The 27,411-nt window shown below is 37.7% G+C and overlaps 1 protein-coding gene and 1 long non-coding RNA gene across 2 annotated transcripts in view; one reads left to right on the top strand and one right to left on the bottom strand.

The window, feature by feature from the left end:
• Nucleotides 1–8,297, top strand: part of rbm28 (RNA binding motif protein 28) — an 83,964-nt gene extending 75,667 nt beyond the window's left edge. The window contains exons 18-19 of the mRNA XM_039761449.1: nt 2,091–2,205; nt 6,767–8,297. Coding sequence (XP_039617383.1) covers nt 2,091–2,205; nt 6,767–6,892 — 241 coding nt within the window. The 3' untranslated portion in view covers nt 6,893–8,297. The remainder of the gene's footprint in view (nt 1–2,090; nt 2,206–6,766) is intronic.
• Nucleotides 1,893–27,411, bottom strand: part of LOC120534133 — a 36,045-nt gene continuing 10,526 nt past the window's right edge. The window contains exons 2-3 of the long non-coding RNA XR_005634685.1: nt 23,849–23,971; nt 1,893–1,969 (exon numbers count right to left, since the gene is read on the bottom strand). This is a non-coding gene — a long non-coding RNA (uncharacterized LOC120534133). The remainder of the gene's footprint in view (nt 1,970–23,848; nt 23,972–27,411) is intronic.

Below are 27,411 nucleotides of genomic sequence, written 5' to 3' on the forward strand. Positions count from 1 at the left end.
ATTTAAAAAAAATACTGTACGATGGGGATGCTTTAAAAATGGTATGAATAGTTTTTATTAATCACTAAACTTCCTAGAATGTGTAATACACAAAAAGATACATACATTATATCAATATTTAGCGTATCCATCCTTCCCCTAAAAACAGAAGCAATTCTCTTATACCCACAGTCATGCAGCTTCTGAAGAGACTTGTGTATATTGTTCCAAGCCTCTTTGAGAACTTGCCACAGTTAGGCTGCAGAGTTCGGCTGTCTTACATAGTCTTTAAAGTCATGTGCAATAGATCAGTGTTCATTTTGACAATACATTTTGATTTAGCTTTAGTCTTAGTCTTCTGACTAAATTACATTTAAGTTTTAGTCATATTTTAGTCATTTAATCATTGTTAGTTTTAGTTTAGTTTTAGTCAACAACAATTAATTTTAGGTGATATAAAGTAAATCAGTTTTAGTCGACTAAAAGTAAATTAGTCAAAAAGTCAAAATAAGATGGATTTCTTATTTAAAATATGAATATCCACAGAATATACTGTACCTCTAAACTATTATATTAACATGTACACTAAGGAGCCAAACCACATGTAGTGATTATTGAACATAAATGAAAAGTAGGTGTAGAAAGGATTTACTCCAAAAGCTCTTAAGTCAGTTAATGGCAGCTGTGGTCTGTCAGGACAGTTTTCTGGCCTTCAACATGCCTTAGTTATGCTGCTATGAGATTTTACCAAAAAAGGCTGGACCAACAACAACAACAACAACATTTATTTATATAGCACATTTTCATACAAACAGTAGCTCAAAGTGCTTTACATATTAAAGAATAGAAAAATGAAAGACACAATTATAAAACAAAATAAATCAACATTAACATCGAATAAGAGTAAGGTTCAATGGCCAGGGGGGACAGAAAAACAAAAAAACTCCAGACGGCTGGAGAAAAAATAAAATCTGCAGGGATTCCAGACCATGATACCGCCCAGTCCCCTCTGGGCATTCTACCTAACATAAATGAAACAGTCCTCTTTGGATTTAGGATTCTCACGGAAGGGCTTGATGATGATGATGGTCACGTAGACTTCTTCCTTTTAATCCATCCATCATTGTTGGAGCATCATAAAGCTTTGAGTAGGTGGAGGTGGCGCAGGCCACCACCACAAAAAACGGAAAAAGAAACAGAAAAGAGAGTAGGGGTCAGTACCGATTTTAGAGCCACCATGAATAGTTATTATGATGAATTGAACATACAGAGTATCAGGATTAAGTTAAATTAAGATTAAAATGAAGTTATAAAAAGGCCATGTTAAAGTAATGTGTTTTCAGCAGTGTTTTAAAGTGCTCTACTGTATCAGCCTGGCGAATTCCTATTGGACCAAGCAATACACATTTCATTTCTGCATCGGGTGTATAAAGAATGAGAACATTTATCTGACATTGTGCACATTATATATTTATTTTTTCTCCAGTAATTAAAAATACTGCTGAAAATAATACTAAAAATAAAAACTCAAACCTTATTATATATGCACTGTTGAATTAGTAAATTCCAAAATAATTTAGGATACTTACATTTAAACATACCCTTAAAAGCTGTTTTTGTAACAAATACTTTTAAATTACTGTTAGATTTGCAACATTTGGTATTGTGTAAGATGTATATTTACACACTTAGCTTGTTGGGGTTAAAGTGCTACAGTCCAGGCGCTCCCCGGGGGTGGCCAAGGGCCCCAGCTGGGTTGAGCTTCTATGCTCTAAACCGGTGTCCCTGATGTAATCCAGGATGATTGCCCTCTTGTGTTCTGGGGGAGGTATTGTGTTTAATTTGCTTCGTTAAATGTCAAGTATATTTTCTTTACAATATCTTGTATCCTAAAGGTTTGGCTGTTCACTCACTTTGTAAATAAATTTCCTTTTTCAAATCTAAGTACCCAGTTGTTCAGCTCAAGTAATCCACTGGGTTCTGCTGGTTTCTGCAAGTTAAAAAAAAAAAAAAGGGCTACAATCCATTTGCAGAGGGTCGGACTAGAAAAAAAACTAGATCATTGAAATTGTTTATTGAAAGTAAAAATGTATTTTTTTTTTATTTTTTAGAAAACGAGATAAAGGGAAACAGCCACAGCAGCGGCAAAAGAAGGTGAATCACAGCTCTCGAAAAGAACGTTCGCAGCAAATCTCCTTTGGAAAACATGTAACATCTTTCAAACAGGTAATTAGAAGAAGTATGTTTAAAGCAGTTTTAGCCAAAATTCTTAGGATAGTATACATAAAAAGGAGTCAAATAGGATGCTCTGCTGCATGTCTTTGCCCTGCTTGAGGTCATTCATTTTGTTTACTTTTTGTTTCATTCACCTCAATTTATTTTATTTAATTTTCTACATGCTTCCTCAGACCTCTAATCTATTGTCTTTGCAAAATAAATACCAATTTATGATCATTGAAGTGGTTAAATTTGTTCATCACTGTTTACATAGACTACAGATTAACCAACCGTTTAAAGAACTTGTGCTGCTTGTATATTTTCATAATAAATGTGGTTAAAATAAATCATTCCAGAAAAACTTAATGCTTACTATATAGTTTAATGGCAAATATGGGTAAAAAACGTGTATTGCGAAAGCAGCTTTAACTCACTGTCTTTTGTAACATTTTTCTTTTTCTAACTTTTTTTCCTTAAATGTCTATTTTATGCTTGTATGTCCTCAGACTTACATATTGCAAGTTTAGAAGACTGTGGAAGGATTTACATACAAAAAAAACCCAACATGATCAAAAGTTTATGAATGATGAGAACACAAATGTTTCAGAGCATTGAAACATTGTATATCATCTCCACATAAGATAACATGTTCCCTTATAGTGCTGGGTCAAAAATGAGTATAGAATCATCATAATATTTTTTTTTCCTTTTTAGAACATTAGAACAATCTAGATGAGAACAGGCCATTCAGCCTAACAAAGCTTGCCAGTCCTAACTACTTAATTCTTCTAAAAAAACAGCAAGTCTAGTTTTGGAAGTCCCTCAAGTCCTACTGGACACACTACTTGTTAGCTTATTTTATGTGTCTATGGTACTCTCAGTAAAGAAAAACTTCTTAATGTTTGTGTGAAATTTACCCTTAATAGGTTTCCAAATGTGTCCCCATGCTCATGATGAACTTGTTTTAAAATAACAATCTTGATCCACTGTAATAATTCCCTTCATAATTTTAAGCACTTCAATCATGTCACCTCTTAATCTTCTTTTGCTTAAACTGAAAAGGCTCAGTTTTTTTAATCTTTTCTCATAATTCAACCCCTGTAGCCCTGGAATCAGCATAGTCGCTCTTCTATGGACCTTTTCTAGCTCTGCTATGTCCTTTTTTTGTAGCCTGGAGGCCAAAACTGCAGCCTTTTTAATGGCTTCTGCGTACTGTCTGCAAGTTGATAGCATAGAGTCCATTATGACTCCTAAATCCTTCTCATCAAGTGTACTCTCGATTTTCAGACCTATTCAAACCTAACATTTTTTACTTCCTACATGTAATACTTTACATTTACTGACATTAAATTTCATCTGCCACAGATCTGCCCAAGCGTGTATGCTGTCCAAGTCATTCTCTAATGATTTAACAGATTCCAATTTATCTGCCAATCCATTGTTCTTGGTGTCCTCTGCAAACTTAACTAGCTTGTTACTTATTTTCCTATCCAAATCATTAATTTATTCTAAATCATCATCAGCTGTCCTCAGTTGAACACCATTCTTAACATCAGCCAATTCTGATGTGGTTCCTCGGACCATAACCCTCTGTTTCCTGTGTCTGAGCCAGTTCTGCACCTATTCACGCGCTACACCCTGAACTCTAGTCATTTTTAGTTTGATGCCCAACCTCTCTTGTGGCACCTTATGAAATGTTTTCTCAAAGTTAAGATAAATTATATCATTTGCTCCACTTTGATCGTATCCTTTTGTTGCTTCCTCATAGAATTCCAGCATGTTAGTAAAACATTAGCTCCCTCTTCTGAACCCATGCTGACTTTTTAGAAAAAGTCCTTTACTTATCATGTGCTGCTCAGTCTTATGGTTAATAATTCCTTCCATTAATTTTCTCATGATGCACGTTAAACTTACTGGCCTATAGTTGATTGGATCTGTCCAGTCACCCTTTTTATATAATGGGATGATATTTGCCATTTTCCATTCCTTTGCAATTTACCCAGTGTGCAGTGACTTCCTTAAAATATGTGTCAAGGGTTTATATATGTACTTGCTATCCTCCTTAAGAACTTGAGGATAAATATTATCTGGTCCAGGTTTTTTGTTAGATTTTGGTGTAATGTTTTCACTTTAATAGATAGTTTTTGGACAGATTATCTTAATAAAATACAGTATAACTCAATTATCCAAAGTAACATGGACCAAAGCTACCTTGGATAGCTGAAAACCAGGATAAAATGAATAGTCACTGTAGTGGTTACACTCCAAGTAGAGGGTAGGGACTGACACACAGAGTGATCAGCTAATGTCACCAGGTAACTGCATCTATTCACAGTGGTCAGAGATGGGCTCTGCATGGCTGATGGATTAAGCTCTTCATTTAACTCACACCACAATGCACTCTCCTCTGTGCCAGAGAATGCAGGCTTGCAGTTCCCACCAGCAGTTCCTAAGCAAATCCTAAGTGAACCAACAATAGAGCATGTGTACATGATCAATACTGACTACGCACTGACAATAGCTGAGGGGTGAGTGAGTCGCGTACAGTCAAGGTTAAAAGTATAGGATTTACATTCTCAGTACAGCACAGCTTTAATGAATTATAAGAAAATTACTCCATTAAACTTGGAAGATCATGTCAGGCAGTGCAGAACCTTGGCAAATCAGAGTACGAGTAATCTGGGTCCTACTGTACTAAAATTTGTGGTATGCCTTTTTGAAAGTCTCAGCTTCTTTTGCAGAAAAAGAGATGAGGCTTAATTTTTGCATTTTTCTGTATAGCAAAGCATGTTGCTTTCAAGTATTGTGTTATTTGTGTAATTTATTTTTTAGATATGGAATTTTCACTCTTTGTTATATTGCAGCGATTTGCTAAAATCATTTAAATTAATTTTTTTCCTCATTAATGTACACACAGCACCCCATATTGACAGACAAAAAAAAGAATTTTTGAAATTGTTGCAGATTTATTAAAAAAGAAAAACTGAAATATCACATCGTCCTAAGTATTCAGACCCTTTGCTCAGTATTTAGTAGAAGCACCCTTTTGAGCTAATACAGCCATGAGTGTTCTTGGGAAAGATGCAACAAGTTTTTCACACCTGGATTTGGGGATCCTCTGCCATTCCTCCTTGCAGATCCTCTCCAGTTCTGTCAGGTTGGATTGTAAACGTTGGTGGACAGCCATTTTTAGATCTCTCCAGAGATGCTCAATTGGGTTTAAGTCAGGGCTCAGACTGGGCATTTCAAGAACAGCACACATACCGCTTAGAATTAAGGCCAAAAAGTTCTATCTTGGTCTCATCAGACCAGAGAATATTATTTCTCACCATCTCAGAGTCCTTCAGATGTCTTTTAGCAAACTCCATGCAGGCTGTCATGTGTCTTGCCTCTCCTCAGTGTGTGGAGACAACCAGGCACTGCTCATCACTTGTCCAATACAGTCCCCACAGTGAAGCATGGCAGTGGCAGCATCATGCTGTGGGGGTGTTTTTCAGTTGCAGGGACAGGACGACTGGTTGCAATCGAGGGAAAGATGAAAGCGGCCAAGTACAGGGATATCCTGGACAAAAACCTTCTCCAGAGTGCGAAGGACCTCAGACTGGGCTGAAGGTTTACCTTCCAACAAGACAATGACCCTAAGCACACAGCTAAAATAACGAAGGAGTGACTTCACAACAACTCTGTGACTGTTCTTGAATGGCCCAGCCAGAGCCCTGATTTAAACCCAATTGAGCATCTCTGGAGAGACCTAAAAATGGCTGTCCACCAACATTTACCATCCAACCTGACAGAACTGGAGAGGATCTGCAAGGAGGAATGGCAGAGGATCTCCAAATCCAGGTGTGAAAAACTTGTTGCATCTTTCCCAAGAAGACTCATGGCTGTATTAGCTCAAAAGGGTGCTTCTATTAAATACTGAGCAAAGGGTCCTGAATACTTAGGACCATGTGATATTTCAGTTTTTCTTTTTTAATAAATCTGCAACAATTTCAAAAATTATTTTTTTTATCTGTCAATATGGGGTGCTGTGTGTACATTAATGAGGAAAAAAATTAATTTTAATGATTTTGGCAAATGGCTGCAATATAACAAAGAGTGAAAAATTGAAGGGGGTCTGAATACTTTCCGTACCCACTGTATAAAGCACTGAGCATCTTCCTTTATACAGTATAACATAGCTTCTTAAACTATAGGTCATGACACATTTGGGGTGTGTGTTGTCTGAATTTGGGTCGCACAGAGATATGATTCACAACAGTGCTCGGTGGGAAACAGTCTTGTTCAGTTTGCAGAGTTTCTTGTGATTGGTCACCGCGGGCACTTTAAGCAAACTACATTTCTCCAGTTCACCAAGAGTGTTAGCCATTATGAATGTAGAGAAAAACCAAGCAAAATGACACCTTTTATTGGCTAACTAAAAAGATTACAATGTGTAAGCTTTCGAGGCAACTCAGGCCCCTTGAGGTGTCATTTTGCTTGGCTTTTCTCTTTATTCTTTGCCATAAACTGTACATTGAGCCCACTCAAGTTTTGTCTTTCTTATAAAATTTGATTTGTTTGTTTACAGGCACCAAAGAAGACATTCAAGAAAAAAGAGGAAGACAGATTTGAATCTCTTGTAGAACAGTACAAACGAAAAATTCTTGGTGGAACAAAGACGAATGTGAGACAAGGCAAATGGTTCAACAGTTGAAGCTGGTGTAGATAAATGGTGTACATTCTTTTTTCATTGTCCTTTGTATTAAACATCATGTATGCATATTCTTTCTCTCCTGAGGTAACAATTTCCTAATATATTTTAATGTTTTAAGGTTCTGTTCTGTCAAGCTTTTTTCTTTTATGTATTTTATAAATAGATAATGACAAAATAAAAAAAATGCACAATTTCAACCCAGTATTGGTCAAACAAATGCAGCTAAAAATATTATTTTTCTTTACTGAAAATAATATATTAAAAGCTAAGTTTAATATTAACTAACCATGGTTAGTGAGTGCTCTATTTACTTGACTTCTTAAATTAAAATATTCTATTTATACTTTTGATTTGCTGTTAACCTGACAAAGCATAGTAACCTTACTCTGCATATCTAAAATTTTTGTCCTCTGATAAATATGCAGAAAAATCAGTTAAGTAAGCAAGTAAATAAAAACATAATTACATGCCTAGAAGTGTTGTCGTCCTCAAGGAAAAAGATAAATGTAAGTGACAGTGCTTGGCAGTTGACAGGCATAGGTTGGACAGGCCTATGATGGATTATAGTTGACAACTCCAAGTATGCATTAGGAAATTGAAAAGTACCTAAAACGTATTTACTTGTTGATTATGGATGATGCGTCTTCTGTTCATAGGATCAGCTCAATGTGGTTGTAGAGATATTGTAAACCTCTGCCTGGGATTAGTTTGTGCCACTGAACATGCAAAGTTGCTTCACTTTAGTTACAGAGTGGTTAGCTTTAAGTGTTGTTTATGGATATATGCCTAACAACTATATAGAATGTTCATTTTTCTTAGAGACGCAATTTCCTAAAGGGTTCTAATTAGTAACTTTATTCAAATTATGTTTATCATTATGAAGCACATGTCCACTTAAGAGCTCAGTGCACTATACAATTATGACAAAAATAACATGGCTTAGTAGAAGGAGTGGACTGTACCTTAAAGTCAGAGAATTTGCACATTTGCTGGTTGAAGAACCAATGGATAATTAACATGTTCCTCTCTATGGAAGTCTATCCACTTGAGTTAGGTGGAATCAAGATTCATGCTGTAGTTATGGTCCTTTCTTTAGGTCTCAAAATGATGTTTTTGTTTTATGATCCCAAAGAACAAGATTGGGGTCTAGTTACCATTTCAGTCAAAGGTGCAGCCATCTGATCATATCATCATGGTAGACAACACTTGAGGTTTTATGGGGACCAATGCAATCTGTCCAGATGATGTTGGAATGTCACCAGGGCATCGTGTACCTGAAGGAAAGAATGTAATACTGCCAGTGTCCACATGATGTGCTAATTCCATCATTCCCTCTGTACTTGGGGCCAGAGAGATCTGTTAATACTTCTTTGTCATATTAAAGGTAGTGTGGGAATGTCATTTACCAAGTGTCTTGAGTAGGTTATCTATCTGGGGCATTGGGCATGCATCAAAATGAGGGAGCTGGTTAAATCAAAGTTACAGAAGCACCAACTTCAACTTTCACCCCTAGATCCAGCATTTTTGTATCTCTAACTGAACCTCCGCTCACTCTGCTTTGGGATGCCTCATAAGGTTGCTCTTGAACAATAATTCCTGGTTCTTTAATGATGTTGCGTTAAGCCCAGTTTACTATCCACAACATCAGGACAGATGGTCTATTACTATTTAGAGTTCTTTGTGTTGGTTGGACTGTAATGTATTCTCCAAATCAGAAAGGTTTCATAATCAAAAAAAATTCCAGGGAAGGATTTCAGCAGGTTTACATGGCAAATTATTTCAGGGGGGTGTTTATCTGGTTATTTTATTGTATTTTCTTTCTTTAATTTCATATTCTCATTGCGAATGGGCATGCAGCTCAGAGTAGGAGGTGGGCATTAATACCATAAAGCAGCTGCCTACTTGGAATTGGTGGAGGCTGGTTCTGTAGTTGTATAAGCAGACTTGATTTTTTTTTTTAACCCCATATGCTCAAAGGCAATGGAGAAAATTTTGTTAAATTGTTCACACAGTTGCCCAACATATTCTAAAATATTTGTTTATATAGTTTGCTCTATCTCTCCCTTTGGTTTTCTCCTACTGTATATAATAATTTGGGAGAAAATCTTGTTGACTGTTGTGGTATCTTTTGGTATGCAAAAAGGATAAGAAGGACTATCTGTTACCAGTCTTGATCTTTTTTTTTTCCCCACTACCTTTTTCAACATTTGTTTAAGTGCCTGGTAGGCCTAGGGTATTGTAGCATGTTAGGCATTATGGATTAAATGAGAAGTCAAGCAAAATGACACCTTTTACTGCCTAACTTAAAAGATTACAATATGCAGGCTTTCAAGACAACTCGAGCCCCTTAGCCAATAAAAGGTGTCATTTTGCTTGACTTCTCATTAAGTGCCTAGTTAAATTTTTTCTCATATCCATCCATTTACAGGTAGTAAAAATATACCATTAAATGTTTTATACTCAAAGTGTGTCAATCTGTTTAAAAGTCTTGGAGGTAAAGGGCTTCTCTTGGTCCATCTGGACTTTTTAGGGAATTCCCACATGTGCAGACACCACCACTAGTTCATGGGTGGGTGCAATTTCAATAACCCCTTTCAGTGGTATGGTTCCTGGATACTGCATAGCATAATGTACTAATACAAGAATGTAGTTTTGTTCTTTTGTGGATAGCTCAAGTAGCTCAACTACTGTATATACAAGTCAATTTTTTTCAAACGGAATGTCAAAGGATCTATAGGGGCCTCAAAGGATTGGATTTGTTTGTCTAGCACATCCTTCAAATGCTTGATCAGATTGAGATCTGGGGAATTTGGAGGCCAAGCCAATATCCTGACCTCTTTTTCATGTTGGTCAAACCATTCCTGAAATTATTTGAATTGTGACAGGGCACATTACCTTGCTTAAAGAGGCCACTGGTACCAGGGAATACTTTGGCCGCGAAAGGGTTTACATGATCCGCATCTATCTTTAGGTAGGAGGTACATGTCAAAGTAACATGGTTATGAATGGCAAGAGCCAAAGCTCCCCAGCAGAACATTGCCCAGAGCTTCAAAGTGTTGACTTGCCTTGTTTGCATATTACATCCTGCTGTCCTCTCTTACCCAGATAACAACACGCATGCACATGGCTGCCCATATAACCTAAAACAAAAGATGATTTCATCAGACTTGGCCACCTTCTTTGATTGCTCCTTGGTCCAGTTCTGATGTTAACATACCCATTATAGGCACTTTCAGTGGTGGACAGGAGACAACATGGATACTCTGAGCAGTCTGTGGCTATGCAGCCCCATACAAAGCAAGCCACTGTGTGTTCTGACACTTTTCACTTATGGCCAGCATTAAGCTTTTCTGCAATTTGTCCTACTATAGATCTTCTGTTGGATCAGACCACACAGCTTTTGCTCCTCACATGTATCAATGAGCCTTGGGCACCCACGGCCTTGCTGCTGGTTCACTAGTTGTCTTTCCTTGGACCACTTTAGAAGGTACTAACCACTGTGGGCTGGAAACACCTCATTACATTTGCTGTTTCAACAGATGGCGCATCACAAACATTTATAGTAATAAAATGCAATGATAATTCCTGAATTAATTTCACTGGAAATGATGGTAATGCAAGAATTATATTTTAAAGGAATGGGTTTAGCTGCAGAAATGTAATCTCAGTCTGGCAGTTTAGCTTGAATCCAGTGCATTCAGGTATAATTTGCGACTCCTAATTAGTATCCATCACTTAAGGGCATGCACTTCCAAAGGATGACAGATGTGATTCTAGTTCAGCATTTTTGATGCTTTGATGAAATTAAGCCACTTGTGTAAGGAATAGTCAAATTGTGAATTGTATCTTTTATAGTTTGTCAGACAATACGGTAACTGCAGTTTCTCTTCCACCCTAAATGAGTACTGCCTCACATGCCACAGCTTATTTTTAGGATCAGCTTGACTCAGTTCCCACTGTCTTAGTCAAAGCTTGTTGACCTTCCCTCATTCTTCTTCATTCGACTGCTATTATTAATTTTTCCCTTTTCTCTTGTGTGGCCACTAGTTGTCTTAAAACTGCTACTGTCACACCTGTTATCAAAAGTGCCAGTGGAAATGTTAATGATTTCAGCAATTGTCACCCTATTTCCAATCTTCTCTTTCTTGGAAAATTTTAGGACATGCTGTTGCTTCCCAAGTACAGTACATTTAAACATTAATAAATATTGAGAACCTTTGCAACCTTGTTTATATTGTAAACAGAATGCCAAAACAGCCTTAGTTGGGGTCACAAATGATCTGCTTCAAACTGCTGATTCTGGATAACTAAGTGTTCTTATACTTCTTGATGTTAGTTTGGCATTTAACAATCGCTGTAGACGAGCATCCACACTGTCAGTGGTATGCTTTTTATCACTGGATAAAACTGGTACTGCTTTTTCATGGTTTCAGTCCTTTTCAAAAAATATATCTTAATTTATTTAATCAAATAACTACAATTCTCTAGATTCACTTGTTGCCAGTGACCTGTCACAAGGTTCAGCCATGCCATCTCAGATTTGTTCTCCATTCATTTTGGTTAGTTACCTACTTGGTACTAAAATCTGGATGGCATATCATCTCTTCAAGCTTCATAACGACATGCCTGAAATTTGACTTGTAGGCTCTACATCTAGCCTTTGAAAACGTCAACCCCTGCATTGATGACACCCCTGTTCTTTTATGCCTTTAGGTTAAAAGCCTTGGTGGTGTTTTTGACAGCACTGTCTTTCCAAACTCATGTTAACTTGACATCCTGTCCTTCCATTTCTCACCTTTCACAACATTGTCCCTCACTGCCCTGCTTTGCAGCTGAGACACCAATTCTTGCATTTGTCACCTCAAGGTTAGACTGTTGTACCACACTGTTGTCTTGTATTCTAGCTAAACTTTAAAACAAGCAGCAGTTAGTTCAGAAATCTGCTGTACTCTTGAGTCAAACCAAGGCTTCTAGTCACATTAGCTCTACTCTGTTTAAACCTGACCGTCTCCGAGTTAAGTTCCGTGTTAACTAAGATTCTTATCCTTTACACAGCACCCTCTTGGTTCCCAAGTATTTAAAATGTCTCAGACTTCTCAAAGATTATATGCATCACTCTGTTCACAGTGCTGTTTTTCTCTTGACCTTCTTGTTGTCTCATCAGTCGGGCTCCTTTATTTAAAAAAAAAAAATTCACCTTTTCAGACTTGCCTTTTTTGTGCCATAAATTACGTCATTCTTAATTGTTCTAATTGTTTCATTGTATTTTCATTTGTGTGCATTTTACTTGTTTTTTTAGTTGTCTTCTTGTATGGTTTAATGTAGTCACATGTCCTTGAGTGCCTACAAAAGGTGCAGTTAAATTATATTATTAATATTAATTTCACTTTCAATTCTCTTCTGCAACATGCCTTGTTCACATGAATTCAGTGCTTGCCCATTTCAAATGACCTGATTTTATAGATTTACTTTAATTTAAATTTAACTGAAAAAAAATGCTGAAGAAGGGCTGGTGTGCCAGGGGAAAAATCTGTAGAGTGTTATCTAAAAATTGGGGGTAATATTTTGGTTAAAACGGAGCCAGGTTAAATTTTACTTTTGTTCCAATAAATACTGCACTAATAACACAAATGACATATCTAAACCTTGTATAAAAATCAGCCAGCTTATTAATTAATTTAGGTTTCACTCTTCTGTTAATACCCTCTGCTCAAACACAGTGGAATATGATGGCATCTTTAAATTCTTCCAACATTCACCTTCCTTACAGAATCACCATGTTGGAACAACTCAAAGTGTAGTGGAAGTGTAGAAGCAGGCTGGCAAGGACACCCTCAGCCCCAGTGAAGGCACTCGGAGTCTCAGGACAGGCAGCAGAATTAAGATTTATTGTATGGCGGAAATACAGACGCACTACAGATGGCAATGAGTAAGCAGCTATAAGCACATCTTACATTTATTACAATTCTTATCATACAAGCCGTTATTCATTCTCATCTAACTGCTATCATTTCACTGCCTCTAATTTAAAGTCTACCAATATTTCTTAGCTGAGGGGGTGTCAAACCCCTCTCAGTCCATCATTTCTGTTTGACAAGGCCTATCCTTACTCCCTACTATCTCGGCGCTTGCTACTATTATTTACAGCCAATGAGTTCACATTCCCTCTCTAAGTGAGGGGCCCATCCTTCTCAAACTCTCCTGCACGTCTAACCTTTGGCTTAATGAATTATTGGTGATACGGAATATTAAATATATGTGGGTATAAGTCTTTTAAATCCTGTTACATCTAAATTCTAGTATTTACTTTTCTAATGCATAGCCAATTTCATTACCAATTTCAAGAATGCATTTTTCTATAGAAGAAGGACTGAAACTCAGACGCATGTCCTTAATGGTCTCTGGAAGTACCGTTTCTTAGATCTTTTATGGCAGGGGTCTGGTTTAACTCCTGCTGTTGGCCTGCTGATACTTAAACAACATCCTAGGGAGAGTCGCCTTCTTTGTGAGCTCTGCCCATTTTTCTCATTCTTTTCCAGTGAAATCTACCATGCTCTTCAATGCTTTTTATGCCAGTCAAGTACACATAGCTGTGTAACCTGCAGATTCTTACCTGCATATTTTGTCACAGGTGAGAACTGGAAATAGCTTTTATAAACCTGAATGGAAAATAAATGTGGCCTATGTGGAATATCCAGTTACTGTAAAATAAAGCTCAGTTTATTTGCTTAATAAACAATAGGACTCCAAACCAAAATGACACCACCAGTTAGCACTTGTACATGAGATTTGAAAAATTACCACGAAAGATTGTTGTACAAAACCCGTTTCTTTTTAAAATTCCTTCTTGCACCATTGAAATAAAGAATTCAGTTTAGTATGTGAATTTTAAAAAAAAAAAGCCTTTTTCTTCCAGACTTGACCATTGGCCAGAGAAAATTGCAATGTATGATCAGCGCGCTAGAGTTTTATTTACTCCAGCATTAGTACCATCTGCAGTTTTTGTTTTCCTCTTCCCTCTAGCTATCTTATGATAGCATAGCTTATCAAATCAAACATTGCCTTTTATCATTTTAACAATTGGAGACCTACAAACTATTTCCATTTTACCTCATTTATAACTTTAATTTTGGAAAGCATATATATATATATACAGTGCTTATAAAAAGTATTCAACCCTGTTGGATGTTTTCACATTTCATAATTAAATGAAGTGGATTTAAGTTGTGTGGTGGGCTGGCACCCTGCCCGGGGTTTGTTTCCTGCCTTGCGCCCTGTGTTGGCTGGGATTGGCTCCAGCAGACCCCCCCTGACACTGCAGTTAGAATATAGTGGGTTGGATAATGGATGGATTTAAGATGTCTTTTTTGATATTGATCAACAGACTAAGATTGTTTAATGTCAAAGTGAAAACAGATCTCTGCAAAGTGATTTAAATTAATTACAAATATAAAACACCAAAACAACGGACCGCATAAGTATTCAAGTCCAAATTTAGTAGATGCACCTTAACAGCCTTGAGTCTGTGTGTACAAACTGCTTAAGATCTATAAGGTTGCAAGGAGTTCACGACAGTTTAAATTTATGGATCGGGTCATTTTACTGCAGAAGATAAGTTCCTCAATTGTTTTGGATGATAGAAAGTGCATACTTCATGAATTCAAAAAGGGCAATCTTGTTCTGGTTTTAATCTCGACTGTGGTTGAGGAATGAGTAAACTCCGTGAATTACAAAGTTAGAATACCCAACTGATGCAAACCAATTCAAATAATCCCATGGAGGCACTAGTGGCAACCACTGCAGTTTCATACATTGAGAGATGACTTGACAGTCACGCAGAGAGCAGAATTACTTGCTCTGATTGAAAGAAACGGTTATGTCTTTTCTTCCCTGCCTGGTGAAAATAAACTCACTGAACATAAGATTGTCATAAACCCGTGCATTAAGGTGCAGATGCACCTGAATCAAATATCAAAAGTTCATGGTTCATGAGGAAGTGAAACAGATGCTCGAATTGGGTGCGATTTGCAAGAGTAAAAGTGAGTGGTGTAGCCCTTGTGTATTCATACCAAAACTGGATGTGTCTATTCTTGTCTGTATAGATTTTAGACATCTGGATAAGGTTTCAAAATTTGATGCATACCTGATGCCACATGTTGCTGATTTATTGGAAAAACTTGGTCAAGCCTCATATTCAATATCTCTACTTTGGATTTAATGAAGGTATACTGGAAGGTGCCTCTCAAGGACTCTAACTGTGATAAGACTGTATCTACCACCCCAAACAGTTTATACAAGTTTACTAGTTTTCTTTATGGACTTCACTGCACACTTCTTGCATTCAAATATATGAAGGATCAGATTTTACATCCAGAATATTCAGGGGCGTATCACGATGATGTTGTCAGTTTTAGTAATGACTAGCTGGCAAACTTGACTTACCTGCAAGCAGTCCTTTATAGTTTAAGTGTTTTTCGGTTTAATGACTGATCCAATGAAGTTTAAATTGGATATGTCAGACACTCACCGCTTGGGCTCTTCAATGGGTTACTGTTTGATTAAACTGCAAATGAAAAAGACTGGGATGGTACTGGCATATCCACATCCAGAGACACAGAAACAGGTCAGTGCTTTCTTAAGACTCGCTGTTTATTAAACAGGAGATTTATTCCCAACTTTGTGAATAGAGCTGCACCCTTGGTGAACTTGACAAAGGGCTGTAAAAATGATCTGGTCAGATGATTTGTGAATAATCTTTTTCTGATTTAAAGGCCACCTTGTCATTCTGTCACTGTTCTGAGAAATCTGGACTTTACCAAGCAATTCAAACCACAAACAGATGCTAGTGTGTCTAGTTTGGGAGCAGTCCTGTCTCGGGTTTTTGAATACGAGGAACATCTGACTATGTTTTTAAGTTTTAAATTACTGCCCAGAGAGTGCAATTACTTGACCATTGAAAAGGAATGTCTGGTGATTAAGTGCACAATAGACTCCAGCTGCATACGAGATACTCAGAAGCCTCAGGCTCATTCAGCGACCTGAGACACTCAGAGGCCTGTAAGATGGTGCCCCTGTCGTCAGCATTCTCTTTAGACCCAGCCCACTCTCCACACCCCTCAGAGTGAAACCAGGCCCCAGCAAGTCTTAGACATTACTGAATTTCAGAACTAAACCATTTTTTTCAGATTTAAACATTTACTTAAACATGACAATATGGTGTTTTACAGGTCATCCAATGCAAAAGTCACAAATCTTTGTGTTTTAAAAGTAAGAATTACAATGTTTAATTTAAAGGTAAATTAACATTATTCGCTGTTTTATTATCACCTGCAATAAGAAACTGACCAACTTAATATACTTTGTCACACACGTGTGCATGGGAGACAGTTTACAGTTACTTCTCAGTCAGACCAGGGGTTGGCACTGCCATCTGATCTTTTATCTTCTTGTACCTTTGCAGACCAGCCAAAGACAGTGCCTCTCAGTGACATCACTACTGGTCCACCCAGTCACTTCCAGCACCTTTTGATGATATCATAGAACCCATTAACTTGCCACATCAGTTCCTGTTCCGGCCTGCCTGACTCCACCTCTTCCTCTAATCCACCATATTTATAGCCCAGACTCATCATGTTAGTTAGTTAGTTCGCTTTTGAATTCAGTCTTGTAAAGATGATTTTCCTTTATTTTCTGATTTATTCAGTATATGAGGTGGCAATTCCCAAACCGTTATCTGTCTGCTGCCTATATTTTACAACAACTTGTAGATAAAGGTACATTTTTTTGTTGAGAGTAGTATTGTACAGTATTGAAGAAAAATTGAAAGTTTATGTAAGGACAATTTTGACATACATAGGCAAACGTTTTCCATCCTTCCAGAATAAATGCCTGTGCTTATGTAATAAGCTCAGCTTTGTGCTTGCAGAGAGGTTGTGAACCATCACCACGATGCAAAAACGGTTCTTGAAGCCGCCCATATAGAAGAGTGTTTTAGCCCAGGTGAGTAGAAGGACTATCTTTCTTCTGGAGCAGACCTCCGACAGTTATTTTTACAATAGAAAATTCATTATAAGAATGATTTAAAATTAAAGAACTATAGCTCCTTTCCCTTTCTAAGTCCATATTGTGACAAGATTATTATAGAGGAGAATGTGCATTATATATTGTTGGGCATTGTTAGGCCGTATGAAGTATCAGAGTAAATAAATGACATATATGACTGACTATTATGAAATATTATACTACGGTAATCACATAATACACAGTAGTAATACGTACAACACTAAACCAAAAGTGATTTGTCTAAAGAACGTCTGATGAGGTGGTGTGTAAGAAATTGCTTGACTGTTTACACAAATTAAATGATTTATTTGATTCCTATTAAAGAAATAGTCTAGTAATAAAATTAATATAACGAGATGTCAGGCAAAATTACATTTTTTAGTGCCTAACTGAACAGATTACAATATGCAAGCTTTTGAGGCACCTTCTTCAGGCGATAGATAGATAGATAGATCTTTACTTGTCCACAGTGAGAAATTTGGCTTTTTACAGAAGCTCTTTAAATAAATAAATGTATATATAGTTAGATAAGTAAGTGAATAAACAAATACACAAACACACTTTGGTCTGAACGCACACTGGAATAACTACAAGCCAAGAAAAATTCAAAAGAAAGAAAAGTTCGGACATGGCTTCAGTTGGTGCATTCCTATTGGTATAAAGGAGCCCCAGTAGCATTTCTTCACACACTTTTGCTGAATAATTCATTGGCTGAAAGACATCAGTGTTAGTGTGTCAGAGAGAGGATGCGCAGAATTGTTCATAATGGCACTCAGTTTTATTTTAATTCTCTCCTTCGCTATGACTTCCAGGGTGTCTACTGTATTTGTAGCAGCAGAGACAGTGGACAAAATATACCTTATGTTGTTTTGTACTATGTTGCTTTAAATAAAAGTAATGTTTGGTACATAATTCTCATGTTTTATTATATTAAAATGTGATAAAATTGTAATTTTCTTTTTATGCATTACATTTTTACATACTTCATATAACAAAAGCAATAAACACACTTACTCTGTAGTTGGGACTTGTGGGTCCAAATCTGAAAGTCCTTGCTAGGTTACAAGTTTCTAAAATGTGCAATACACAGGCTTCAAAATTCCCGAGTACACCTGAAAGTGCCATGAGGGGTGTGTAATCATAGTCAACATACCAGCACACAAGGTGACCATTGGAAGGGCTTCATAGTGTCTGAGATGCACGGATCTGTTAGAGGCTCAAAACTGTCCTGGTTCATTTTGTGGCTGTCGAGTCTCTGTTATTATTTTGGGGTTGGAAAATTACGTTACCATTCAGGGCAGAAAGACGCAAACTTTAGACTCATTAAATGGTTCATACAACTACAATTGTTTAATTTCACAGTTTGTCACTGTCCTGATGCTCAACATGTTAATGCTGACATCCTCTCCCATCTCTTTGAGCCTTCTTTACAGTGTCTCTTCGTTTACAGGGAAGGGAACAAAGTTAAGGAGTGGTGTAACCATTTATAACCATTCGCACTGCGCCTTCGTTCTCAAGATGCTGCTTCATTCACAGGGAAGACACCTTCAAACAGCATTTAAATACAAAACAAACAAAATCTTTAATAGCTTTAAGTTTGTCGATGCAGGATCAGATGCTTGCTCCGCTACTGCTTCTGGACATATCTCTCTTCATCTAAACCCATCCAAAGAAGTTTGCCTTTGAGTTCTTAATTCTGAGGAACAGAGCTGGAGCAAGACAGATAAGTTGTTCAGTTTGTGGTGTGTTTAAACAAAAGCCCCAGTACTGTCCCTCCAAGTGCCAGAATTAAAGTCTGTTTAGCCAGTTCTCTCCCTCAGGTCTTTTGTGGGGCTCAGAAGCCCAAATGTGATAAAGTTATATTTAATAATGAATATGAATATAACACTTCTGTGGCTGATTTATCTAAAGAATTATATTATACCTCCTCTACAATAACAAAAGATTGATTTAGTAATAAATATAGACACACCAATATTAATTTAAATAGTTTCGTTTGTTTTAAGATGGGTGTTAATATGTTGGTACAGCCCACTGAAACAATTAGTATGGGCTGACTTAACATTAGGACTCTAAAAAGGTAAACATTCTGTATCAATGATTTCATTACTGATAAGAAAATAGATTTTTCATAGCTCAGTACAAGCAGTGCTGCAGTATTAAATGAAACAACCCTTTCCAACTACAACTTTATTCACTTCACAAGGCAAAAAGGTGGCTGTTGTGATGTAGGATTTTGCATATAGCTTGATAAATGTTTTGTATGTCTTTATTTATAATTTAGGCAAACCAAGTGGTGAGAGGTATTCATGTTTGCCTTCCCCCATCCCCCTTTTTACGACTGTCTCTTTGTAATTTTATGACAGGATTTGGGGGGATGTGTCTTAAACCAGTTTGATCTCCCACACAAAGCCAGGTTAGTGTAATATATGGTCTTGGGGTTGGGCAGGAGATAAGATGTTCTATTTCACCCATTGGTCTGAGGTATGGCTGTTTGGAATTGGCTTGTCTCAGAGGCCTTCAAGTACCATGATGTCCTATTGGTTCTAGGAATTGGAGAGAACATCTATAAATGTACTTGCTCAACCACATTCTCTCTCTCTCTGACTCACATACGATGAAGAAGCATCTCTCTAACTGACCCACATATGAAGAAGCATCTCTCTTGCTAACCTGTGATGATGAAGACAACACAATGAAGAGCACAGCTCAGCAGCCATATTGAACAGACATGTGGCTGAAAGCTGAGCACCAACGATGCCTTAACTAGAGACATTTTAAGTAACTACAAGTCTGTGTGCCACCTGAATTACACATCACCATTTTATCAGGTTGTATGGTTGCCAATATTCAAATGTACTTTGCATTTTGTTATTATTTATGAATATTATCAGTAATACATTATTTTATGTGTAACTTAACTCCTGCTTGTCTTTTTACTACATCTAATTGCCTGAGGTTATAGATATAGAAGGGAAGGTGGGGAGAAGTTATATACAGTGGTAAGTCTGTGAGATTAGGCATTCTAAGGCTACATATTAATAATACAATAGGGGACAGTAGAGCAATATATATATTACTCTACCAAGATAAAACAGTGGCAAATATTTTTTCAAATTACATATGCTGTAAAAACATTAGCTTGGGGAATTTTGCATCCTTTGAACACCTTGTTCTCTGTTACTTACAAGTTTGTCGTCCACCAAAATATAATGCCTTGTTTATTACAGAATTTTCTGACCTATCATCTTTAATTGTAACTAATTATGATAGGCTTTTAATAGTAGGCGATTTCAATTTTCATTTCAATAATCAGCCTTAAGAGAAAGTTTATGGATCTTCTGGATACTTTTAACCTTTGTCACAATATCACAAAGCCAAGGTATAAGGCCGGTCGTACATTAGATTTGGTATTTCCAAAGGTTTAACATAAAGTGACACAGACTTTAAATCGCAGAATATCAGATAATTTCTGTATATTTTTTAATGTAGAGTTATTGATATCTATAATTTAAAGGAAAAAAGGTGTCTTTAGCAGTCAGGCCAAGTGTGGTACCAATTTAGACGGAGCCAGTGATGTAAATCCTAAGGTGGAAAATTTTCATTGTAAACTGAGAGTGTCAGTTATGGAGCCCCTGAGGGGACTTGGTGTACTTGGTGAGTCCTTTGTGGCAGCAGTTCCGCCACACCTGGAATTTCAGCTGGAAGAAGATCACAAGACACCTGGAGCACTTCCGGATGTCCTATAAAGAGAGCCAGCAGCCACTACCAAGGGGGCCAGAGCTGGAAGGACGGGAGACGATAGCTTGACAGGAGGAGTGGAGGTGATCAGAGAGAGAGGAGAAAGAGAAAGGAAAAGAAGAAGAAGGGGAAGGTGTTTCCCACAAGGAAAAAGAAAAAAAAATGTGTGTGCAGAACTTGTGTCAGGTTTGGGCAGCAGGAGCACCCTCGGCATGCCAAATTATAAAATAAACATAAAAGTGAACCAATTAGCTGAAAAAGTGACACCTTTTGGATCTTTCAAAAAGAATAGAATTTCTTTGCTAGAATACTAACCTTTTACCATTTATAATACAGTGGTGTGAAAAACTATTTGCCTCCTTCCTGATTTCTTATTCTTTTGCGTGTTTGTCACACAAAATGTTTCTGATCATCAAACACATTTAACCATTAGTCAAATATAACACAAGTAAACACAAAATGCAGTTTTTAAATGATGGTTTTTATTATTTAGGGAGAAAAAATCCAAACCTACATGGCCCTGTGTGAAAAAGTAATTGCCCCTGAACCTAATAACTGGTTGGGCCACCCTTAGCAGCAATAACTGCAATCAAGCGTTTGCGATAACTTGCAAAGACTCTTTTACAGCGCTCTGGAGGAGTTTTGGCCCACTCATCTTTGCAGAATTGTTGTAATTCAGCTTTATTTGAGGGTTTTCTAGCATGAATTGCCATTTTAAAGTCATGCCATAGCATCTCAATTGGATTCAGGTCAGGACTTTGACTAGGCCACTCCAAGGTCTTCATTTTGTTTTTCTTCAGCCATTCAGAGGTGGATTTGCTGGTGTGTTTTGGGTCATTGTCCTGTTGCAGCACCCAAGATCGCTTCAGCTTGAGTTGACGAACAGATGGCTGGACATTCTCCTTCAGGATTTTTTGGTAGACAGTAGAATTCATGGTTCCATCTATCACAGCAAGCCTTCCAGGTCCTGAAGCAGCAAAACAACCCCAGACCATCACACTACTACCACCATATTTTACTGTTGGTATGATGTTCTTTTTCTGAAATGCTGTGTTCCTTTTACGCCAGATGTAACGGGACATTTGCCTTCCAAAAAGTTCAACTTTTGTCTCATCAGTCCACAAGGTATTTTCCCAAAAGTCTTGGCAATCATCGAGATGTTTCTTAGCAAAATTGAGACGAGCCCTAATGTTCTTTTGCTTAACAGTGGTTTGCGTCTTGGAAATCTGCCATGCAGGCCGTTTTTGCCCAGTCTCTTTCTTATGGTGGAGTCGTGAACACTGACCTTAATTGAGGCAAGTGAGGCCTGCAGTTCTTTAGACGTTGTCTTGGGGTCTTTTGTGACCTCTCGGATGAGTCGTCTCTGCGCTCTTGGGGTAATTTTGGTCGGCCGGCCACTCCTGGGAAGGTTCACCACTGTTCCATGTTTTTGCCATTTGTGGATAATGGCTCTCACTGTCAGGTTCGCTGGAGTCCCAAAGCTTTAGAAATGGCTTTATAACCTTTACCAGACTGATAGATCTCAATTACTTCTGTTCTCATTTGTTCCTGAATTTCTTTGGATCTTGGCATGATGTCTAGCTTTTGAGGTGCTTTTGGTCTACTTCTCTATGTCAGGCAGCTCCTATTTAAGTGATTTCTTGATTGAAACAGGTGTGGCAGTAATCAGGCCTGGGGGTGGCTACGGAAATTGAACTCAGGTGTGATACACCACAGTTAGGTTATTTTTTAACAAGGTGGCAATTACTTTTTCACACAGGGCCATGTAGGTTTGGATTTTTTTCTCCCTAAATAATAAAAACCATCATTTAAAAACTGCATTTTGTGTTTACTTGTGTTATATTTGACTAATGGTTAAATGTGTTTGATGATCAGAAACATTATGTGTGACAAACATGCAAAAGAATAAGAAATCAGGAAGGGGGCAAATAGTTTTTCACACCACTGTATAACATTTACTCACATTGTTCTTATTTAAAAACATTTGGGAGCCACAAATAATATAATAAGGTCTGTATTAATAAAGAACTTTTGGCTATACAGTATTTTTAGACATTAACAGTTTTATAAAAACATTCTTCAGTCTCAAATTTCCACTGTAAAATGTAGTGCTATAATAATGCTAAGCAAGTTATAAATCCTATTGGTAGATTAAGGTATGACAGTGGTACAAAAGTCAGTTTGTTTGCTGCAGTGTAAGTGGTTGTGGTGTAATGGTTAAAAATGATCACCTCCATTGAGCATCTGAATCTTGATTTTTCATATTACACATTTGGAAATGTTATAATGGCCAGGGCCAGTCCTAGCCTTTTTAGGTACTGCTCTGGCCCCAACTTGTTTTTCACAGTTTAGCCAACAAATGAAATTAACTTGATTTAATAAACATGGCAATGAAACTGAACTGTCAGATATTACATATAACATGGTTACAGTGGTTTGGTAACCTTTCACATCTAGCTCTTGGAGCTAACTTTATGACCCAAATATTTACATTTACTTATTCTTTCAGAAGCTGGTAACATACCACTACTGGTGCTTAAACAGTTCTAGTTGAGATTTCTTTATCCTGAGTATGGCAGTTATCCAACCATCCATGGATCTTCCAAACCCGCTTTATCCTGAGCAGGATCACTGGGAAGCAGGAACCTATCCCAGTAAGCATCGGGTGTAAGGCAGCGACAATACCTGGAGAAGGCTCCATTCCATTGCAGGGTGAACACACACAAAAACACACACTACGGCCGATTTCACATCACCTGTACACCTAGCCTGCATGTGTTTGGACTGTGAGAGGTAAGTGGGAACACCGGTTACCAGTTGTTTAAAAAAATAAATGCTTGTCTGGCTACATGCGCTTATTACTTAATATGCATTGTCTTACTTGTCTAGCTATCAGTCGGGCACCACAATTGCTGTCATCATCCATTCACCAAGCCATAAACAGTCTATAAGTCATCTGTCACACTTTGTTAATACACTCATTGTAAACGGGTTTTCTTCATCTCACGGTCTATACCCCCTTGGTGCGTCCACCTAGCGATGTGTGTTCTATATTAAAAAAAAGGGTGTATCATATTGATTATTTTACCAGTACAATTCTCATGAAATAAAACTGAAGAATACTTTTCGGCCAAAAATATCCATGAAACATACCATTGTCCTTCAGGTCAGTGAACAATGTGATGCAGAACTCCACTGGTTCTCTCCTTAGGAGTCCCCACCAACTTTCTACTTGTTGATTGGCACCACTTGCTCCTTCCAAGTAGCTGTTGACTCCTATTTGTATTACAGAAAAGAAACCTTTGAAAATCCTTTATATACTCATCTTCAGTACCTCTGCCTCCACTGGTTATTCTAGGACAATCTCCAAGTGTAGCTTCCTACAATTTCCAGATTACTGCTTGTAGTAAAAGCATTTAACCAAATAACATTTCTAGAAAACCCATCAATACACACATTACTATAAATACCAAATGGCTTCAGTTTGTCATATGAATTAAAATGTCATACTGTACAGTATTTACTTTTGCCCTCTTACAAAATAAACTGCTCAAAAAAATTAAAGGAACACTTTGAAAACACATCAGATCTCAATGGGAAAAAGAAATCCTCTTGGATATCTATACTGATATAGACTGGGTAATGTGTTAGGAACGAAAGGATGCCACATCGTTTGATGGACATGAAAATGATCAACCTACAGAGCCCTGAATTCAAAGACGCCCCAAAAATCAGAGTGAAAAAATTATGTGGCAGGCTAGTCCATTTTGCCAAAATTTAATTGCAGCAACTCAAAATTGTACGCAGCACTTTGTATGGCCCCTGTGTTCTTGTATACATGCCTGACAACATCGGTGCATGCTTCTAATGAGATGACAGATGGTGTTTTGGGGGATCTCCTCCCAGATCTGGACCAGGGCATCACTGAGCTCCTGGACAGTCTGAGGTGCAACCTGGTGGCATTGGATGGACCAAAACATAATGTCCCAGAGGTGTTCTATTGGATTTAGGTCAGGAAAGTGTGGTGGCCAGTCAATGGTATCAATTCCTTCATCCTCCAGGAACTGCCTGCATACTCTCACCACATGAGGCCAGGAATTGTCGTGCACCAGGAGCCACTGTACCAGCATAGGGTCTGACAATGGGTCCAAGGATTTCATCCTGATACCTAATGGCAGCCAAGGTGCCTTTGTCAAGCCTGTAGCGGTCTGTGTGACCCTCCATGGATATGCCTCCCCAGACAATCATTAACTCACCACCAAACTGCTCATGCTGAATGATGTTACAGGCAGCATAATGTTCTCCATGGCTTCTCCAGACCCTTTCACTTCTGTCACGTGCTCAGGGTGAACCTGCTCTCATCTGTAAAAAGCACAGGGCACCAGTGGTGCATCTGCCAATTATGGTATTCTATGGCGAATGCCAATCGAGCTGCATGCTGCTGGGCAGTAAGCTCAGGGCCCATTAGAGGACATGGGGCCCTTGGGTCACCCTCATGAAGTCTTTCTGGTTGTTTGGTCAGAGACATTCGCACCAGTGGCCTGCTGGAGGTCATTTTGTAGGGCTCTGGCAGTGCTCACCCTGTTCCTCCTTGCCCAAAGGAGCAGATACTGGCCCTGCTGATGGGTTATGGACCTTCTATGGCCCTCTCCAACTCTCCTAGAGTAACCGCTTGTCTCCTAGAATCTCCTCCATGCCCTTGAGACTGTGCAGGGAGACACAGCAAACCTTCTGGCAATGACACGTATTGATGTGCCATCCTGGAGAAGTTGGACTACCTGTGCAACCTCTGTAGGGTCCAGATATCGCCTCATGCTACCAGTAGTGACACTGACTGTAGCCAAATGCAAAACTAGTGAAGAAACAGTCAGAAAAGATGAGGAGGGAAAAATGTCAGTGGCCTCCACCTGTTAAACCATTCCTGTTTTGGGGGTCATCTTTTTGTTGCCCCTCTAGTGCATCTTTTGTTAATTTCATTAACACCACAGCAGCTGAAACTGATTAACAACCCCCTCTGCTACTTAACTGACCAGATTAATATCCCATAAGTTTCATTGACTTTATGCTATACTCTGATTAAAAAGTGTTCCTTTAATTCTTTTGAGCAGTATAGTTTCACTGACGGATTCTCCTAGCTTTTTTAAGATTAACTCCTCTTGGATCCAGCACCTTCAATATCAGAGGAACATCTTTCTTTACGTGCAAACCATTTTCTTGACATTTTGTGTGCATCCACTCTTAATCGTGAAACTGACCAGCACCTTGCAATTGTTGCTGTTTAAACAAGATAATTTCATCAATATTGTCATAGGACTTACAATGAAATAGACCTTTTTGACTATATAGGTGATTTTAATGCTTTCATTAATAATGTATCCACGATGTCTGGCAAGAACAGATGTTATTCCCTTGTTGTTTGAGACCAAGCTAAGGATATACTTCTATCAATTCCCCGATTTTGATGTTTCAGGAGTGTGACTGTGTATCCATACAACTACTATACATTTGAAACCATTATGTGCAAGTAGTGAGCACGAGATAGTAAGTAGTGCACATGATATAGTTTTCCAAAAGAAAATTTACGCCATGTCCCCTCAGACAGCTGAAAAGTAACTCCAGGAAAACATGTCATGAAGTCATCCACCCTGGATTTTACCCTGAGAGACCCCAGCACGTCACAAGTTTAAAAGGCAGTGCCATAAGGCTGAAAAACGGAGAAAACGGAAGAAGAATAAATTAACACATTACACACATATTAGTAGATTAGTTCATTATGAAACTATGAAGGATAATACTGATGAATACAACATGGTGGTGTGGAATTAAGACTTATTTCTCTAAGCTCAAAAATGAAAGTTCACATTATTCAAATCTAGTATTTTCAACTATCCATTATCTCTTAAACCCAGCTTTCACAATGGAACCCACTTTAGATCTACTAAAAACCAATTGTGATACTATTCTTTTATTTTTTTGGAAGAAATAAATAATATAGGAAGTAACACAATGTGAACAATAAAAATAATCCATGCACAACTATAGCCTTTTTAATACAATCAGTTAAATATCTTTACTTTAATAAATCTGACTGAATTGCAGAAAATAAGTTGTTCACCTGTGCACTTGATCTAATTCCAATAACATTTTTTAAAGAAGTCTCTGAGGTATTCATTGAAAGTGTATTGGATATTGTTAATGGCTCCTTAGTAATTTGGTAATTTTCTAGTTTCTTTAAAGTCTGCAATAGTTGAACCTTTGCTTAAAAAATAACTTAGGCTTCTCTGATGTGCATAATTTCTGAGCAATCACCAACCTTCTTTTTTTTAGCACAATTATAGAAAAGTCTGTTTTTCAGCGATGAAGTGAATTTAAACCAAACCTCCTTGATAAACTTCCGACAGGTTTTAGTTTCTAATCATAATTCTGAAACTGCCTTAGCTAAAATAGTTAATGATATATGCCATCATCTCAATTCTTGACATCTCACATCTGAGTGCAGCTTTTGATACCATAGATCTTGTTATTCTCATTAATCGCCTGGTTTAAATCGTGAATTTCAGGTAGAAAACATTTTATAAGTTATGAAGGCCCTACATCCGTGATTCACAATATTGAATACAGTGTACAACAGGGGTTCATTCTTGGCCCATTGTTATTTGCACTCTACATGCTCCCCTTGGGTCAAATTATTTCAAAACTTATGGTGAATTATCACA

This window comes from Polypterus senegalus, chromosome 8 (assembly GCF_016835505.1).
Source record: "Polypterus senegalus isolate Bchr_013 chromosome 8, ASM1683550v1, whole genome shotgun sequence".
Taxonomy (NCBI): domain Eukaryota; kingdom Metazoa; phylum Chordata; class Cladistia; order Polypteriformes; family Polypteridae; genus Polypterus; species Polypterus senegalus.